This window comes from Panthera pardus, unplaced genomic scaffold, assembly GCF_024362965.1.
Source record: "Panthera pardus isolate Hobbes unplaced genomic scaffold, ASM2436296v1 HiC_scaffold_11, whole genome shotgun sequence".
Lineage (NCBI taxonomy): Eukaryota > Metazoa > Chordata > Mammalia > Carnivora > Felidae > Panthera > Panthera pardus.
Genome location: NW_026526666.1, coordinates 11,124,172 through 11,145,524, shown reverse-complemented (window position 1 = coordinate 11,145,524; position 21,353 = coordinate 11,124,172). Strand labels below are relative to the sequence as shown.

Sequence of the window (21,353 nt, the reverse complement as noted above, 5' to 3'; positions counted from 1 at the left end):
TATTTGCCTGAACTGATGACATGTAAACTAGAGCGATGTAGGGGCATCAAGTTTGGCTACATGAGTGTCTAAGAAGGGAAAGCCAAACTACAAAGAGAAAGATATAAAAATGAAGCAGACACACTGAGAGAAGCAGAAAGGAGAGCTCATACAAAAAGGAGATGGCATTGGGGAAGGAAAAAAAAGAAAAGTGAGAATAGGAGAGCCTGAAAAAGGCAGCCTGAGATAAAGATATACAGATTACTGACTCCTGGAAATCTTTATAGCCTTCTAGTTTCTGGTTCTAGTCCCTTCTGAGGTCCAACTGTAATTGCTGCCTTGGGATTCTTTGAGATAATCCAGTCTTCTAACAAATTCCCTTTAAGTTTAAAACAGCTCTCTATTACTTTTATCTAAAGAATACCTACAACATTTACTATTTATATAATATATATTTACTATATGTATATTTCTTATAAACATATCTTAGAACCATATATTTAGAAATATAAATATGTATATATATAATGTATGTGTGAAACAGATTATGTAATAAGATATTTAAGCATGCATACACATATGCACACACACGTGTGTGTGGGCATGGGTGAAAGGTTACACATACAACATATTCAAAGCCTGAATTTATTTACTTTCCCGACTCTTGTTCCCAAACTTGCTCCTTGTGCTGTATGTTGGATTTACCATTCTTCAAGTCATTCAAGTCAGATTTAGGAATCATCCCTGACCTTAGAGAGATAGGCACTCCCCATTCCAGCTTCCTTAAAATCTATTCCATACCCACAGCACTAAACACATTGTTTATCAGTCTTTGTATTAACTCGTAAGCAGTTCAGGAGTTTGGAGTAGGATAAAGAGGAAAAGGTGCTAATATTTAATATTTTTGTTGAGTACTTACAATATACTTAGCATGTTTATAAGAATGCATTAACAAATTTGACTAATTAAAATATTTACACAATTTTCACGATGAACATTATAGAAATACCCAAAGAGATGATAAAGAGAATCCTGGCCTTCAAGTTTACAATCTAGAAGGGGGAGGTTAAGAAGTTCACAAAATACTTTGAGAGTTCAAAGAAAAGACAGGTAAATTATCTCAGAGGACAGAAGAAAATAAAAGACCCTGGGAGAAAAATATCAGCATACTCAACTTCTATAATCTCTCCTAAATTTTCATCTATTTGTTTGAACTTTTCAGTTCCCTAAATTTGGCGTTTGTAAAACTGCAACTTTCCTTGTTAGACTTGAGCTCTAACAGCCCCAGAACTGTAAAAACTATGGCACAGGTTTATATCACATAAGGAAACATGGTGCTAGTGTTTACACCCTTCAGCATGCTTATTTATTGGTTAAATCATAAAAAGAAAAGTTAAACAGAAATTTACCAGTTCACAGAAAAAAAGTACAACTCAGACAAATAAATATAGACCATTCTTTTGAGAAGTTTGGCTTCCTGAAAGCAGGGACTCAGTGGGACTTTCAGCAATCATAACCCTACATATTTCTGGTTCTCTTCCTAAGTCTATGACTGCTCTTCTTAAAACTGCAAAGTGTAGTCTCTCCAATTTCATTCTTTGTAAAGACTGTTTTGACAATTCTGAGTCTTTTACCTTCCCATATAAATTTTGGGATCAGCTTGTCAATTTCTGCAAAAATCTCTCCTGGAATTTTGATAGGGATTGTATTGAATCTATAGATCAATTTGGAGAGAACTGTCATATAAATAATATCGAGTCTTCCAATCAATAAACATGGAACGCCTCTCCATTTACTTAGATTTGTCTTTAATTTCTCTCAGCAAATTATGTAGGTTTTTTTTTTTAGTATACAAGCTTTGCACTTCTTTCATCAAATTATTCCTAAATTGTTTCTTCTTTTTGATGCCACTATGATTAGAAATGTTTTCTAAATTTCATTTCTGGATTGCTTATTCACTGCCAGTATTTAAATATGCAACTGAGTTTTATATTCTGATATTATATCCTGCAACTTTGCTGAACTTATTAGTTCTAATAGTATTTTTATGAATTTCTTAGGATTTCCTACATAGACGATGATGTCATCTATGAATAAAGATTGTTTTTCTTCTTCCTTTCCAATATGAATGCCTTTTATTTATTTTTCTTGCTTGATTGCACTGACTAGGACCCCTAGTACAATGCTGAAGAGAAGTGGGAGGGGCAGACATCCTTGCCTTATTCCTAACTTAGGGAGAAAGCATTCAGTCTTTCACCACTTAAGTATGACGTCAGTTGTGGGTTTTTTGTAGATGTTCTTTATCAGGTTGAGGAAATTTTCTTTTATTCCTAATTTTTTCAAAATTTTTATCATGAATGGGCATTGGATTTTTATCAGACCCTTTCTCTGTATCCACTGTCATTTATTCTAATAACATGATGCATTGCCTTTTCAAATGTTAAACCACTTGCATTTGTGAGGTAAATCCCACTTGGTCATGGAGTATAATCCTTTTTATATGTGGCTGGATTCAGTTTGCTAATATTTGTTGAACATGTTTGTATCTGTATTCATGAGGGATATTGTTCTAGAGTTTTCTTTTCTTGTAATGTCTTTGGTTTTGGTATCAGGGTCATACTGGTCTCGCAGAATAAGCTGAGCAGTGTTCCCTCCTCCTTTATTTTCTGAAAAGAGTTTGTGAATGAATGGTATTATTTCTTCTTTAAATGCTTATTAGTTGACTGTTCTTTTAAATATCTTCAATTTTTGTGTTCTTTATCACATCTAACACAGAATTTTACCCCCAAAATACATGGGAATGAACTGAATTTTGCAACTACATCCAAGAAATGGCTAAAATAGTATTTTAAACAGTATCCTGAATTTCAACCAAAGGCACTTTTATCATGAGAAAATACTATGAAAAACAATCTCACAACTACTTTTAAGTTTAGGAAAACTAGAATATTTACTTACTAGGTAATAGCTCTCTATCAGCAGTCTCTGTGCAGCTGGGATAAGGGTAAAATAGATGGCCTTTCTCTAAAGGGTATGGAATCATTCTAAAAGCTGAGGAAAAAAAATATATAGTTTGACATTTAATTCAGACTCACTTCCATCCCATACTACAGATCAAAGCTACTGTGGATACATATTTTTATAAAATTTTCATACAGCATTTATTAATTCCTTTAGAGATATCTTTTAGATGAAAGACACAAAGGAAGCAAAAGAAGGAATAAGGGGAAGAATAAGATTTATTCAGAGCATAGTGAATGGTCTGGTTGAAATAAAACTAAAGGGAGTAGTGGATAACAAGGTTGCTGAGTCCCTCTTGCCTCTGTCTTCTCACTACAAACACAACAGACTTAACTCTGTGGGTGTAACTTCCTTTTCTTCCAGGAACCTTCATAAAATTGCAACATGTATCACTGTTGTTACCATGACTGTTGGCAACCCAGAAAGAGTTCCCAATGGCTACTAACTTCATGTGTTAGATGTCACCAAAGTTTTCTACAAGCAGAATTTAATTTAGTTCTGAGGTCACCAAAGTATGGCCCTTTGGCCAGATCTGGACCACTATTTATGTTTGTAAATAAAATTTTGTTAGAATACAGATGTTAAAACTGCTTGTTAATTTATATATTATGTTAGGCTGCTTTCATGCTACAAGAGTTGGGTAGCTGTGACAGAGACTATGGCTCACAAAGACTAAAGATTTACCATCTGCCTTTTTACAGAAAAAATTTACCTATCCCTGATCTAGATTATCACCAACTCTTGAAGACTTCTTAAAGGGGGAATCTTTGTTTACCTACTTAACTAGCTAAGTATTCATCAAAACTGTGATTAAGTTTTGTTTTTCCTTTAGTGCTTAGCTCTATAAACTTTTGTCAAGGGGTGCATAGGTGGCTCAGCTGGTTAAGTGTCCGACTCTTAATTTCAGCTGAGGTCACAATCTCACAGTTCGTGAGATACCAGGATCAAACCCGGTATCGGGCTCTGTGCTGACAGCATGGAGCCTGCTTGGCATTCTCTCTCCCTCTCTCGCTGCCCCTCCCCTGCTCACACTCTGTCTCTCTCTCTCTCAAAATAAATAAATAAACATTTAAAAAAACTTTTGTCAAAATATGAATTTTGTTCTGCCACAATAAAAAGTGGGGATTTGTCCAAAGTCACAAAGCAAATCAGTGGTAACACTAGAAAAATCATTCATAAAGAAGACTATTTATGAAATTCAGTGTAAGTCACATCCTTATTCAAAACCTCTTATGTGCCAGGCAGACCATTAGGCACTGAAGACACATACAGGATCAATGAGATAGAGTACCAGGCTTTGAGGAGCTTATAGACTACTAGAGAGACAGCAAAAAGAAGCCTAATGACACAAAGACATTGTGCTCCTCAGTTTTATTAGTCCCAATTTCATTAATCTGCATATTGTCAGAGGTAAGCATAGTGTCTGACTCTTAGCAAGTAGTTAATGCATAGATTCCCAAATTCTCTTTGCCTCAAGGATACATGGTGCCCTTCATATCTCAGTAATTTTTTATGATGCCCCTAGGCTGAAAGAAACATAACAATTCCACTTAAGTAGTGGATCCAAACAACTTTAAAGGTTTGTGTGCTAACAACTTAACAGTGAATTTAAAAAAAAAAATTTTTTTAATTAAAGGAAAAAATAATTATTCATTTTTAAAAAATATTTTAATTTTTTAAAGTAATCTCTACCCCCATGTGGGGCTTGAAACTACAACCCCAAGATCAAGAGTCACATGTTCTACTCACTGGGCCAGCCAGGTGCCCCCAATTATTTCATTTTTAAACAACCATCTTTTCTTACTAGTGGGATGTATGTCCCTGTTGGGCGCTGCATACCTTTTCAAACCTTGGAATCAGATTGGACACTGCCATCGTACTTTCCTGTTCCACACTGATTTTTGTGTGTGTGTGTGGTACTTCTTTTAATCACAGCAGCTAATAAAAAACCAAGCTTTGCAAAGCTATGACAGCATTAAAAGAAAGAGACAATGGAGAGCCACCTAATGGTGAAACCTTGAACTACATGGAACTAACAATGATGCCTGACACATATTGAGTATTACTGTTGTTTCCCCTGAAATTTTTAACTACGCCATGGCACTCTTATGAATTTGCCACAACGCCCCCAAGGTGCCTCAGTGCAAAGTTTGGGAACTGAGGGGGATCAACCAACTCTAGTTAATGAGTATTGAATTTATTTTTGAATTTTTAATGGTAGCAGAAATGCACTTTCCAAGACAATTATTATAAAAATTCAACTGATAAAACATTTTGATCAAGCTTTTTCATTTTCTAAATGATTTTAAGAAGTTACAAATAAGAGATCTGGTAGTTCACTGAAAAACAACCTAGTTCTCCAAAGAAGATATACAAATGGCCAATTAGCACATTAAAAAATGTTCAACAGCGCTAATTATAAGGAAAATACAAATCAAAACCACAATGATATACCACTTCACACCCATCAGTGTGGCTATTAAAAAAAAAAAAAAAAGGCAAGTGTTGACAAGGATATAGGGAAAGTGAAAACCTATGCATTGCTGGTGGAACGTAAATGGGTGTAGCTGCCATAGAAAATAGTATGACAGTTCCTCAAAACATTGAACATAGAATTATATAATCTACCAGTTCCACTTCTAGGTATATACCCCAAAAAACTGAAAGTAGGAACTTAAACAGATATTCGTATACCCATGTTCATAGCAGCATCATTCATAATAGCCAAAAGGTGGAAACAACCCAAATATCCACTGACAGATGACTATATAAACAAAGTATGGTGTATATATACAATGGAAGATTACTCAGCCCTAAGAAATAATGATTTTTTGACACATGCTACAACATTATGCTCAGTGAGGTAAGCCTGATTTAATGAGACAAAAATTGTACAATTTCACTACAGAAGATACCTAGACTAGTCAAACTTATAGAGACAGAAAGCAGAATAGTTACCAAGGGCTGGAGAGGAAGGAAGAATGGGGAGTCATTATCTAATGGGTATAGAATTTCAGTCTGGGATGATGAAAATGCTCTGGGAATAGAAGATGGTAATGGTTGCACAACAATGTGAATGTATATAATGTCACTGAACTATACATTTTAAAATGGCTAAAATGGGGGCACCTGGCTGGTTCAGTGGGTGGAGCATGTGATTCTTGATTTCGGGGTTGTATGTTTGAGCCCCACGCTGGGTGTAGAGATTAATTAAGAAAAATCTTGCCGGGGGGGCGGGGGGGCGCCTGGGTGGCTCAGTCAGTTGAGCGTCCGACTTCGGCTCAGGTCATGATCTCACAGTCCATGAGTTCGAGCCCTGCATCGGGCTCTGTGCTGACAGCCTGGAACCTGCTTCGGATTCTGTGTCTCCCTCTCTCTGACCCTACCCCGTTCATGCTCTGTCTCTCTCTGTCTCAAAAATAAATAAACATTAAAAAAAAAAAAAAAAAAGAATAAAATCTTGGGGCATCTGGGTGGCTCAGTCGGTTAAGCATCTGACTCTTGATTTTGTTTCAGGTCATGATCTCACAGTTTGTGAATTCGAGCCCCACGTCAGGCTCTGCACTAACAGTGAGGAGCCTGCTTGGAATTCTCTCTCCTCTCTCTGTCCCTATCCCACTCACTCTCTCTCTCTCAAAATAAATAAATGAGCTTAAAAATAAAATAACATCTTTAAAAATTTTTTTAAATTAAAAAAATAAAATGGTTAAAACAGTAACTTCTATGTTATGTGTACTTTACCACAATAAAAAAAATAGATTGAAAAAAAGAATAGATTTGATATTAGTTGTGAGGAAAATAGTTTCATGATGTATACATCTGAAAATAAAAGTCTAACTTAAAAAATATTAGAACAATAACTCAACCACATTAAAAAGCTTATAAACCAAGGGATGTAAGTTTTCATTTTCTTTCCTTACAAATATGTAATTTAAATGAACATGACAATACCATAACGACTTCTCATTCTGCTTTTCCTAAATATGGCAACAGTATAAGTACATTATGCATTTCTCCTACAAATAAACCAAATAAACACCTCTGAGTTCACTTTGAAACCAATCCTTAGGGAAACGCAGAAATCTCATTTAAAAGGGCTGCCTGTGGATGCAATGAATAGTCTGAGAGATTAGTGGGACATTTGGAGAATACTTACTGCCTTCCCACGTACACTGTAACAGATTCAGAGCACCTTCTATTCTCTTCCAATGCTGAAGATGGAAGAAAGCATAGGCAATTGCTTCACTATCACCTCGTTTCAGAATGTGTTCTGGAGGTAAAATTAGACTCTTCATCTCTAGTAAATACTAGAAAAATGACACACAGAGAAACATACCACAGAAAAGAGAAAAATTAAATTATGTTACATTCAAACAAAAAATGTAGACTCAAATTTTATAAAGTCCATTTGGTTAAAAAAAAACACACATTAAGCTAGTTGAGATGACAAGAAGGTCATACTGATAGTATGTGTATAAAAAATGCTTGTATATGCAAATTCCAAAAATCAGAATATCCCTAAAGGCATAAATAAGGAGATAAATGGCTTATGTATGACCTTGCTAAATACAAAATAGAAACTCAAGCTGAGGAAATAATGTGAAAGCAAATATCTATTTTTCCAAAAGAAAATTAAGTATAAAAATGATAAAATACAATTTTGGAAACATTTTGTGGTGACACTGAATTCTTTTTTCTCTTATTCCCATTTTACAAGTGAGGAACTTAATTGTGAATAAGTTCAATTAAATTAATATTTACTGAGTGCAAGCACTATATCTATTAGGAAACACTATATTCTCTGGAATTTCCTAATGTAATGAGAAAGACAGATTTTTTTAAGTTAATAACTATAACAAGACTATGCTTTATTAGAGATATAAACAGTGTATACAGGAATTTGGATTGAAGGTATTCATGTTTTTTAGTTTTTCTTTAACAGCTTTATTGAGACATAATTTACATACTTTACACTTCACCCATTTAAAGTGTACAACTCAATGGTTTTTAGTATATTCACAGATATATATAACCATTACCACAATTTTAGAACATTTTCATCACTTCAAAAAGAACCCACATCCTCTTTAGTTATTACCCTCTAATCAAGCAATCATTAATCTGCTTTGAATCTCTATACATTTGCCTGTTCTGGTTATTTCATACAAAAAGAACTGCATAATATATGGTCTATTGTAATTGGTTTCTTTCACTTAGTATAATGTTTTCATGGTACATCCATGTCGTATCATATACCAGTACCTCATTCCTTTTTGCAGCTGAATGATATTCCATTACATGGATATACCACACTTGTTTATCCATTCATTATTTGATGGACATTTGGTTGTTTTCACCTTTTGGCTATTATGAATAATGCTGCAGTAAACATTCACATACAAGGTTTTATGTGAACAGAAGTTTTCACCTCTCTTGGGTATATACCTAGCAGTGAAAGTGCTGGATCATATGATAACTCTGTTTAGGAGGTATTGGTTATGATTTAGGTGGTGAAAATAAACCACTTGATGGCATTTGGGATTTGAGCTTATAGATAAAGATGGGTAAAATATGGATGAACAGATTGGGCAGTGGGGTGGGAAAACACAGGGGCTGGAGTACAGGCCAACCTGAACAAGGCCAAGAAAGTACAGTGCAAGACACATTTAAGGAATTAGTGGATGTGCCTATTAAAGAAGTTATAACCTACCAGTTCTTATTCACACATTAAAATTAAATGCTACCTTAAATTCTTAAAGAAAATACTTGCCTTAATATTGCAATCCACAACAAAAGCAGTATAATCAAATGTACTAATTACATAAAGGTGCAAATTTAACCACCTGTTTATCATCTTTACTATTAAAGTGGTCAACTTAAAACAAAACCTTCAAAAATATTTAGTTAGCTAAATACTTCCTCCAAAGACTAAGACCAGAGTATACTTCCCCTACGAAAACAGTTCGAAACAACCTCTTTGGTTCTATATAATTTGATAGCAAATTATGTGTCATAACGTCTAAACCACATTAACTTCTGTTATAAAAAGAGAAACACTCCTGAGATGTGTCATAAATGATACATTCTCACACTTGGGCTGTTATACAAACTAAGGAGATGAACAACACAAAGAGCTGAATTTGTGGAACATGTTTCAAAACTGCTATAAGCAGGAAGCAACAAAAAGGTGTAGTGACTTCAAAATTTAAGCCTTAGGCTATTAATCAACATATATGTATACATTGTATCAATATATCTAAAATAATTTTTTTTTGTTTATGAAATGTGCCTTTCCAATACTAAGTTTAATGCCCATCTTTAATTACTCTTACTCCTATACCTCAATAAAGCTGGGGGGAAAAAAAGCTCCTCTTAATCTTGATGTCTCTGGCTCTCTCCTAAAAGTGTAAGAATGCAGTCTGCTCATCAATTTATTTTAGCAGATGTCACAAGCTATGAGATTATTTACTAATCCAGTTTGGGGACTTAACATTTCCCATTCAGTTTCTTAAAGGAATGCAGCAGAGGTTGTGTCTTGGTCAAGCAAAGCCCATTTGCTGCCTGGTTGGGTTCTCTCCCCTTAGTGCCTTGGGCCTATATTCAGGAGGGTAATATTCTTTCTAATCCCCTCTAATCCTTGCCCATTTTTTTAAAACACAGTAAAAGATCACTCGCACCAGGCGGCTGTGGGAAAATGGACTCAAATAGCTGACCTCTGACATGACTCCTTATGTTCTTAGCAAGTGCGCTAAGAGCTTCTTCAGTAGGAAGCAAAAAAAATGCAACAATCACAGTGGAATCTCCATCATAAAAAGAGTATCTCATTTTCAGAAGAAAACTGTTTTAATAAATAAACCAAGCCCTTTCTATTAAAACTCCGCTTCACTTCACAGGTAGAGGAGATAAAATATCCCAAATTATTTTCAATGAGTTTTAGAACCCTGAAGTTTTAAAGCTTTACACTAAACCCTATCTTGGTAGTCACATAGCAAGTGGTAAGCAAAAGATATTCAGTTGACAATTATCCAGGAGATATCAATTTAAAACGTTAAGAAAATACTTGAACAGCAACTATATATCTGTATTTTCACTGTTTAATAATCTAAGTGACAATTCTGATAGTAATCAAACACATATGGCACATATATTAGGAAATGATACTTAAGTTTATATTTTAAAATCTTTGCTATTTAATCATGAAAAAAATCTCTTTTGCTATCTTATTTTTCATTATCATGTCTTACCTACCACCAAAGGTCCTTTCCAATTTGACTTTAAGGCAAAGCAATTTTTATTTTTCAGCTTCTAATAAACTACTGAATTAAAACTGCACCCTCAAAATATAAGGGAAAATTTTCAGTTTAAGGAAAATATATTTAAAATATGTTAAAGGATTATTACTTATTTTATATCCTTCACAAACTGCTACTCAGCAATTCCTGCCCCCCAGTATAAGCTGTAAGTTACTACACAACGGAAATTACATCTTTCGTATTCTACTATAGCACCTAGCACACTACACTAACCAAAGTAGGCATTTAAACACTAACTGACTGACTTGATCTCATATATATAGTTAAAATGTCTTCACACTCATACTTCTATTTCAGTTTTTACTTAAAGATATTGTTTAACTCTCTAGCCAAACTAAAAACAAAACAAAACAAACTTCTACCTAGACTTTACTTTTCCATGAATAAAAATAGGAGAGGTTGAAAACTGAAGAGTGGTTGGTTTGGTTTGGTGTTGGTCTTTTTTTATGCTTCTGAAAGTACATGCTTAGTGTTCTAAAGTTCAAACATTGCAGAGTTACATAGGAGAAATAATATATTAATAGATTAGAGGATAAAAGAGTAAAGAAAAAAAGATAATCCAAGTTATATTTGTCTGGATTTCTTTAAGCGTAACATCCTTAAAAACAGGATCAAACTTTTATATAACTCGCTTTTTACTTCACAATACATCTTTACATCTCATCCTGTCTCTAACAGATCTAACTCATTATTTTTAATTGTTGTATAGTATTCCATTAAAAACTGAGTTATTTTATAAGTTAAGAAATAAGGTCATGCTGAAATTGTACTATCATTCTTAAAAGGTCAAAAATAATAACATTAAGCAAAGCTTATAAAAATATTAAGTAAAATGGCTTAAAAATTCCAAAAAATGATGGGATCTAAAATTTCACTTTCTTTAACTTAGACAGGTCTTTATAGCAATGTAGGTCTAAAACACAGACATGTCTACTTACCAAACATTTACTGCATGTCCGTTATGTTCTAAGCAGCATTTCAGACATAAAATGGTAAGTAAAACAAGAATTCTGTTTAAAAAGCTCATAGGGAACTAAGGAAGAGACATACAAATAGACCAAAAAACAAGGAAAACAAAACCCAAGACATGATTAAAGCATTGAAGGAACAGAGAAAAGAGAGTCATTATCTCTGCTTAGGAAAAATGATAAAAGATACTTCTATACAGGAGGCAACAGATGAGCAGAATCCTGAAGAATGAGTAGGAAAGTTGCCATGTAGAGAAGAGACTGAGCATATATACAAAGGTAGGGAGACATGATGAGACCAATCTCAGGAATAACAAGATAAGGAGCAAAGCAGAAGTAGCAAGGAGTAATGTTGGAGACAGATATCCGGCCCAGACTGGGAAAGGCTTCTGTATATGCAATACTAAGGGATTGGTCCTTATCTGAGAGATGATAGGGAATAAGAAGGGCTCTTCAAGCAGAGCAAGTTTTGCTATTTAGGTAGATAACTATGGCAATGGCCAGAGTGGAGATGGGTTTATAGCAGGGAAACCAGTAAGAAGTATGTTTTAGTCATCCAAGTAAAAGATGGAAAGTATTTGAAATAATTTCTATATCTTTATCTGTATGTTTAGAAATGCATAGAAAGGGCACCTGCGTGGCTCAGTTGGTTGAACATCTAACGTGGGCTCAGGTCATGATCTCATGGTTCCTGAGTTCAAGCCCTGCATCGGGCTGAGTTCGAGCACTGCATCAGGCTTGCACACGGTCAGTATAGAGCCCACTTCAGATTCTCTGTTCCCCCCTCTCTTTCTGTCCCTCCCCTACCTGCACCCTCTCTCAAAAATAAAGAAATGCATATAATATGTCTGGCCATCACAGAACCAAACAGAAACAGTGGTTGCGTGAGAGAAGTAGAATTGGGAGAGAAAGAACAGGAATTTTTATTCTATAAACTCCTAAAGGGTCTGATTTCTTTTTTAAAAAGCACTCATTACTTTTATAACAACAATGATAATGTTTTAAAGAACAGGTAGTGAAGACAAACACTGGTCAGTGACAAAGGGAATGGAGTAGGTGACTAGATCTGAAAGACATTTCAAAGGTTATAATATGAGTTAGTAATGTGGAAAGGGCAGAAGTAAAGATTAATGATGAGAAGATGATAATGAAGCCATAAACCAAATTATAATAATAAGTTAGGACAGGCAAGTTGGAGAAGAAACTTATAAATAAAATTTTAAAAATTCAGTTTGAGACATATTGAAGAGGCTGACGTACCAACCAGATATCCAGGTAAAAATTTCCACAACCAGATAGAAACACAAGTTTATAGACAAGGAAGGAAGCCAGATTTATAAGATACAGGTTTGGAAATTATCAGCAAATAAAATATAATAAAAGACATAAACCAAGGCCGGTACCTACTATACTATGCTGCAGGACCTTCCATATTACCTTGGAGTCACCTTACTGTTCTATCTGGAACAAATCAGAAATTGTAGGAACAATTTGTATTCAACTATTGACAATATACTCAGATGACTATTCAAGTCTCTTGCTTTTTCCTAAAAATGAAAATAAAAAATTAAAGCTACTTTGGAAAATAGCTTATAAATAGCTATAAATAGTTAAAAAAAAGACATAATAATGTATGGTTTTTTTAAATCTAAAACCATACCTATGCTTACACTCAAATTCACTTTAACTTTGAATTGCTTTGATCTTTATAATTTATCTTTAGATTACTTTGTTTCTATTACTTTGTAAATCTTACAACAGCTTTTGACCAAAGCAATATAATTCTGACCTGAAGTAATGATAATGCTTTATAATCTTCTTCTTAAAAGCAGAGGTTAAAGAAAAATCTCTCTGAAGGCATCTGAAATTAAGGTACTTTGCTCTTGATCAGTCATGCACATCAAGAACCAATTTATCTCTGCAATTAGTTTTCTCAGTGCACATTCTATGAGATTGGACAGGCAGGCTGAATGCAAAGAGTCCACATTGATGTGTATCGGGGGAAGACTAAAGACAGTTCCCAGATAGAAAGTAAACAGAACAGCTGTATGAATAAACTGAAAGAAAATATAACACTCCTAGCAGTCTCAGGAGCAAAGGCAAAGTGATATTCTATTGAAAGGAGAGGGAAGGGAGACTAGAGAGGGCATTTGCCATGGGAAAACTTCTTTCCACATCATCCTACAGAGCAGTACCTCTAGAGAGAAGTGTTTTCTAGATCAACTCTTCCACCTAGACCACACCATAACATAACAGAAAGGCAAAGCCTTCACTGTGCCCTAACTTTGGGTCATGGACTTCAACACCACTTCCCCATTTCTCCCTTTACTACCGCTATGCCACTCAGTCTCAATCAAGTGCCTGTTTCCCTCTCATCTTTTGTATATGCTGCTATAATATAGGTAATCTGACCAATGAAATGTAAGCTTGAGGGGCGCCTGGGTTCAGTTGGCTCAGCGTCCGACTCTTGATTTCAGCTCAGGTCCTGATCCCAGCTTCATGGGATTGAGCCCCACATCACACTTCACCCTGAGCATGGAGCCTGCTTGAGATTCTCTCTCTTTCTCTCTCTCTCTCTCTCTCTCTCTCTCCCTCCCTCCCTCTGTCCCTCTCCCCTGTTCATGCTCTATCAAATTAAAAAGAAGAAGCAGGAGGAGGAGGAGGAGGAGGAGAAGAAAGAGGAGGAGGAGAAGAAGAAAAAAGAAAAAAGAAATGTGAGCTTGCTGCTAAAGAGCTGGTATCTTCTATTAGTGGATGGGACTCAGAACATCCTACATGCTTCAATTTCTGATCAACCAAAATGAATTTTACCTTTTCTGTATCAATTTATTTTTAAAATTCCCCTTGCACTTAAAGAAGCCTCCAGGCATGGTCTGGTTTCTTGAAAACACAAAACAGCTTTTGTTATAAAATAAGAACTAATAACTTTTCAAAGCTACAGATAACATATTCTGAAACATGTACTCAAATTGTTATTGTTTTGTTTTTAAATGTTCTCTTCCCCCAAGAGCTTCTACTACAAGATGCAAATTATCTTCAGGGTATTAACTAATTCAAATTAGTTAATGCTGTCTCAATATCTTCACTTTTACCTCATCTCAACAAAAGAATCCCCAAATCTGACACATGCTAAGGCCATGAGCACTAAAGTAATACTCCTAAGAAAAAGAGTTCATAGAGGAACAGCTTAAACAGGAAGCAAAAATGGTAATGGAGGTGTAATAAAGCAATAATCACCATGATCAGTACTGTTGCCTGACACTCAGACATTGTGTTAAGTGCTTCATATATATCAACGCATTTAATCAGAAGGCATGATACTTTGACAGTGCTTTCCATGCTGAGTCAGATTCTTTTACCTTTACTGATGTACCATAAAATGCACGTATCTTAAGCATGCAATTTGATGAGTTTTGACAAATGTAGACAAGCCACACACCAATGAAGACACAGAACATTTCCATCACCCCAGAAAGTTCTCCTTTCCAGTTAATTCCCTACCTTGACTACCTGAGGCAACAACTGTTCTAATTTCGACACCACATAAGTAGAATCATTCAGTATGTACTCTTTTGTACACATTATATTCTTGAGATTTATCCATAGTTTACTTGTATCAGTTCTTTCTTTTTGTTGCTGAAAAGTATCCCAGTGAATAAATATATCACAATTTGTCCATTTACTTGTTAATGCACATCTGGGTTGTTTCCAGTTTGGGGCTATCATGAATAATCAGAAGGTATGAAACGTGTTCCATCCTTAAAAAAAGAAAAAAAAAAGCCTGACATTTTCTTTTTTCTTTTTTTTAATGTTTATTTATTTTTTGAGAGAGAGAGAGAGACACAGAGTGCAAGGTAGGGAGGAGCAGAGAGAGAGAGGGAGACACAGAAACCGAAGCAGACTCCAGGCTCTGAGCTGTTAGCACAGAGCCCGACACAGGGCTTGAACTCACAGACCATGAGATCATAACCTGAGCTGAAGTCAGACACTTCACCAACTGAGCCACCCGAGCGCCCTTGACAATTTCTATAGTAGCTGAAAGATACACAATCTTTTTCTTGTTTGGTAACTAAAAAAAATTTTGAACCAAAACCATAGCTAAGTAATAAAGAACAAGTCAAAAACCATGAAAACACATTGTTTTAATTTTTTGCTATTACTATCATAGTTACTGTACACAGAAATTCATTCAGTAGATTAAAAAAATCTGTACAATCAATATTAATGAGATATCTAAAGCAAATGCGTAGCCTGAAGAGATTTATGTGATCTCTTTCTACTGCGTTTCTAATAGTTTCCAGCTTTAACAAACTGCACACTCCGAGACCTACAGTCATTTCTGTTGTAGTTCTGTGGAAAGTTGCCCAAAAATCTTTCCTGCTAAAACAGCTTCATCCTATGTCGTCTTACTGGTAAAAGTCATATAACATTTGGCAAATTTGCATAACAAATTTTTAAGAATAAAAGATTAATTAATTTACTTAGTTACTTACAGGTCATTGTTCATTAGGGTAAATAAGTTATTACAACCCACAGCTTAAGTTTGAGGAAGAAAATTAAAAAAAAAATTTTTTTTAATGTTTATTTATTTTTTTGAGACAGAGAGAGAGCATGAACGGGGGAGGGTCAGAGAGAGGGAGACACAGAATCTGAAACAGGCTCCAGGCTCTGAGCTGTCAGCACAGAGCCCAACGCGGGGCTCGAACTCACGGACTGCAAGATCATGACCTGAGCCGAAGTCCGACGCTTAACTGACGGAGCCACCCAGGTGCCCTGAGGAAGAAAATTTCTAAAGCCTTTATTTTTTTTTTTGGCTTCAGGCTGAGAGGCAGGGATAGAGAGCATAAGTGGGGGTGGAAGAAAATCTGAATCTGTACATACTTCATAACTTGTAAATCCCTCACAAAAACAGCCTTAAATACCAGAGCTCTTCTAGTTCATATAATACTAATGTTATTTAAGTGGGATATTATCCAAGTTGTTGGACCTTAAAATTTCTCTAAAAAAAAAAATAATAATTATCCTGTTTGAAAATATCCAGGTTAAAGTGTATATCCACAAACAGTAATGTAAGGTTATAGCACCACTCTACTTAGGTGGATTTTTTTTAAGTTTATTTATTTCTAAAAAATTTTTAACGTTTATTCATTTTGAGAGATGGAGGGAGACAGAGCGTGAGTGGGGGAGGGGCAGAGAGAAAGGGAGACACAGAATCCGAAGCAGGCTCGAACTCACAAACCATGAGATCATGACCTGAGCTGAAGTCGGGCACCTAACGGACTGAGCCACCCAGGCGCCCCATTTATTTATTTATTTTGAGAGAGACAGGACAGTGCAAGCAGGGGAGGGGTATGAGAGTGAGAGAGAGAGAGAGAGAGAGAGAGAGAGAGAGGGAGAATCTCAAGGAGGTTCCACAATGTCAGCACACAGCCTGATGTGGGGCTCAAACTCCTGAACCGTGAGATAGTTGGATATTTTGATAGAGTTGGCTTTGACATTTAGTTGAGGGGACATATGTAAATTTCTACCTACAGATAAAAATGACTTAATGTTAAAGTATAGGGGCATCTGGGTGGCTCAGTCGGTTAAGCAGCTGACTTCAGCTCAGGTCAGGATCTTGTCATTCATAAGTTCAAGCCCCATGTCGGGGTCTGTGCTGACAGCTCAGAGCCTGGAGCCTGCTTCAGGTTCTGTGTCTCCCTCTCTATCCCTTCCCCACTTGCACTCTGTTTCTCTCTTTCTCTCTCTCAAAAATAAATAAACATTGAAAAAAAATTTTTTAAAGGTTAAAGTATATACACAATATATACTAGTTGAATATGGTTATATTTAAATTATACATTGTAGTTTTATTGAGACACAAAATTCATCATTGTAAGTATACAGTTCAAAGATTTTTAGTAACTTTGTATGGTTGTGCAATCATCACCACCAAAAGTTTCCTCATGTCTGTGTGCAGTCAATCCATACTTCTACTTCAGCTCCAGGGAAATACTGATATGCTTTTCTGTCTACAGTCTTCCCTGCTTGAGAAATTTCATATTAATGAAATCATATATGTTGTCTTTTGTGTCTGGTTTCTTTCACTTAGCATGAAGCACTTGAGGTCCATCTATGTTGTTATATGTACTTATAGTTTGCTCCTTTTTAGTACTAAGAAGTGTTCCATTACATGGAGATACTACAATTTACTTGTTCATTTACTTGTGTTTGACTGTTTCATGTTTTTGGCTATTGTGCATAATACTACGATTAACACTTGCACACAAGTCTTTGTGTAGACCTAGGTTTTCCTTTCTCTTGGGTAGATACCTAGGAATGAAATGGATGGGTCATATGGCAAGTGTATGTTTAACTGCAAAATTGTTTCCAAAGTAGCTATACTATTTTATATACCTAGAAGGAATGTACACAGTTTCTTCATATTCTTGCCAACAGTTGATTTTGTTGGTCTTTGTGAGTATAGCCATTTGAGTGGGTATAAAGTAGTACCATATTGTGCTTTTAATTTGCATTTCCCCAATGACCCATGATGCTATCTTCTGATGTGATTATTAGGTATACATATATCTTCTTTGGTGAAGTGACTATTCAATCCTTTACCCATTTTTTTTTCCTTTACTCATGTTTTAAATAAGTTTTTTGTCCTCTTATTGAGTTGTAAGAGTTCTTTCTGAGTTCTGGATACAGAACTTCAACAGTATATGACTTGCAAATGTTTTCCCCCAGTCTTTGGCTTTCCATTTTCTTAATGATGTCTTTTGAAGAGCAAATGTTTTAAGAAGTCCAATTTATCAATTTTTTCTTTTATGGAGCATGATTTTGAAGAAATCTTTGCCTAACCTAAGGTCACAAAGCTCGAAGTTTTATAATTTTACCTCTTATATTTAGATCTATGATCCATATTGAGTTCCTTTTTATATTTGGTATGAAGGAAGGGTCTGGGTCCTTTTTTTCCTCCATATTGATTGTTCCAGCACCATAGAAAATACTATCCTTTCCCACTGAATTGCTTGGGAACTCTCGTTGAAAATCAACTGATCATTATGTGAGTTTGTTTCAGGATTCTCTATTGTCTTCTATTGACCTACATTTCAATATTTATGCCAATATTATACTATTTTAATTACTGTAGCTTTAAAAATGTCTTAAAATTGGGGCACCTGGGTTGGGCATCCAACTTCAGCTCAGGTCATGATCTCACAGTTCATGAGTTCAAGCCCTGCCTCTGGCTCTGTGCTGACAGCTCAGAGCCTGGAGCCTGCTTCAGATTCTGTGTCTCCCTCTCTCTCTGCCCCTCCCCTGCTTGTGCTCTGTCTCTCTCTCAGAAATAAATAAACATTAAAACAAATTTTTTTAATGTCTTAAAATTGGATAAATTTGGGTGAATTCCAACTTTTTTCTCCTTTCTCAAAACTGTTTTGCCTATTTTAGGTCTTTTGAATTTTCATATCAATTTTAGGATGAGTTTGTGAATTTCTACAAACAAGCCTGATAAGATTTTAATAGGAATTAGATTGAATCCATAGATCGATTTGGAGACAACTGTGGTCTTAACAATACTGAGTCTTCTAATCCATAAACATGGAACATATCTCCATTTATTTAGGTCTTCTTTAATTTCTTGTGTGTGTGTTCAAGATAAAAAAAAAAAAGTATCCCCTAAAAGCATTATAGATTATCTAGAGCAGATTCAATCTGGATATATTATCTATCCAACAATTTAATTTAACTAGGGCAATGCCTAGGATTTCTACTACCCTCCCTTGTACCCAAGTGCCTCCAGCAGTAGTTTTGAAGACCAATGCACAATGCACATCATCAGAATTGTTACTGCTGAGAATACACTTTGTATGAGAGGATTTGTGAAACAGAAACCAAGTCCACAACTACAGGGTATACATGGTCCATATTTTGTTATTCTTAGTGAGAATTAAATAAAATTTTTATACATCTTAGTGATGTATTTAATTTGAATAGTTCGGTTAATAACAATTGCTTATCTTCTCACACAGGAAGATTTCCATTCCATCCTGGATAATAACGATACAAATCACTTCTGAAATGTTTACTGTGTGTCAGGCCTTCTTCTAAGCTCTTGAAGGATATGAACTCATTTAATCTCAATTAATAACTCTGAGGGATAAGAAATATTATTCCCATTTTACACATGAGGTCACTCGAGAGAAGCTGAGTAACTTGTCCAAGGTTATACAGCTAGGAAGTAGTGGAGCCAGAATTCAAACATAGGCAGTTTAGTTGCAGAATCCATGCTCTTAACCACTCTGCAGCATGAGAGAACAGAGCATTTCATTTGGAGTTATTTTCAGACCTCTGCTTCCAGTAATGGAACACTGGGTAATTCAAATCAACCCTCTCAGACAACTAGAAAAGCTGAACAAAATATTTTTAAAAATCCAATCAAATGCATCAGAGAATTCACAAAGGGTAAGGAATTAGCAGCCCACAGTCTAAAGAAGGCAAAAATTGGAGAAGTAAACCACATTTGGGGCTTCTTTTACCATAGAGACATTTGCCAATTTTGGACAAGATGGCAAAGAGGCTGTTCAAACTTTCTGCCAGTTTTATAAGGCTAAAGGAACAAAAGTCAGGAGTTCAAGGTATGTCAAGAGTGAAGGCCCTGGTAAAACTCTCAGGGTTGGATTGGCATCCAGAACGGCTGCATCCTAGGAATAGGGGTGAACCAGATACAAACCCAAACTTTCACGGGCTACAGCCCAGTTTCTAGTCATCTAGGTAGACCAGAAAATATCAATCCCTGAAACTGAATTAAGGTGATTCTGTCCTGCTAATTACTTCTCCTAGGCATCTAAGAGCAAATAAAATCCTCTCCAAAGGAAAATATTATTATCTGAGGTTTCAAGTTATTTCTACAATTTTTTCAGGTAAAATATCAGATACATAGTCAAAGAAAATCAGGCATAAGAGAAGACAAGAAGAACATAATGTAGCAGAACAAAAAAAACACATTATAGAAACAGACACAGAAGTTCCAGATATGGGGATTATCAGAAAAAGACTTTAAGATAACTACTTTAAACTATTTTCACAGAGATAAAAGACTATACTTTAAATTTTGGCAGAGAATTAGAAACTATAAATAGCAAAGGAGATGTGAAAAATAAACAGAAATTCAAGAACTGAAAAATGTTTCAAAGGAGTGAAATCATACAGAGTATATTCTCTGGACACAATGCAGTCATGCTAGAAATCATTGATAAAAAGATAATCTTCGCATGTTTGGAAATTAAGAAATAGCCAAATGGAATAAATGTATCTCTAAATCAAAGAGGAAATCAAGATGGAAATTAGAAAATATGTTGAATTAAATTATACACAAAATATTACTATAGTATGCAGTTAAAATTGTACTTAGAGGTTTATAGACTTGAACAAATATATTAGAAGGAAGAAAGACTGAAACTAATGAGTTAACTTAAGTACCTATATAAAAAGATACAGGAAATAAAAAATAATAAAATAGAGCCAAAGTAAGTTGAAGAAAGGCCATAAAGAGCAGAAATGAATGAACCAGAAAATAAACAGTAGAGCAGATTGTCAAAGCCAGAGCTTGGTTCTTTGCAGAGACTAATAAAATTCATAGATCCCTGGGGAATCTGGTCAAGAAAAAAAAAATGGTAGCCAGTGTTAAGAACTAAATAGTAGATATCACAACTGATCCTGCAAACATTAACAAGATAATAAAAGGATTTTATGAAATCTTTATGCCAATAAATTATAATGAAATAAATTCCTAGAAAAATACAACTTAACAAAAACCAACACAAGAAGAATGAAGAAATTTGAATAGTTATGGAATACAGAAACTAAATTTATAATTCACCTATTAAAGAAATGAAATTTGTAATGAAAATCCTTCTCACAAAGGAAACTCCAGAATCAGATGGCTCTATCAACAAATTCTCTCGATTATTTAAGACAGAAATAATTCTAATTTTACACAAATTATTCCAGAGAATTTAAAAACACAGAGACCACTCCTAACTTATTTTATAAAGCCAACAATGAAAAGTATAGGCCAAAAACATAA

The 21,353-nt window shown here is 35.0% G+C and overlaps 1 protein-coding gene across 6 annotated transcripts in view; it reads right to left on the bottom strand.

Moving 5' to 3' along the window:
• ST7L (suppression of tumorigenicity 7 like) overlaps positions 1 to 21,353 on the bottom strand; it is a 103,706-nt gene that overhangs the window by 47,599 nt on the left and 34,754 nt on the right. For all 6 annotated transcript variants that reach the window (XM_053891135.1, XM_053891132.1, XM_053891125.1 and 3 more), the window contains exons 12-13: positions 7,157 to 7,307; positions 2,938 to 3,030 (exon numbers count right to left, since the gene is read on the bottom strand). In XM_053891135.1, coding sequence (XP_053747110.1) covers positions 2,938 to 3,030; positions 7,157 to 7,307 — 244 coding nt within the window. The remainder of the gene's footprint in view (positions 1 to 2,937; positions 3,031 to 7,156; positions 7,308 to 21,353) is intronic.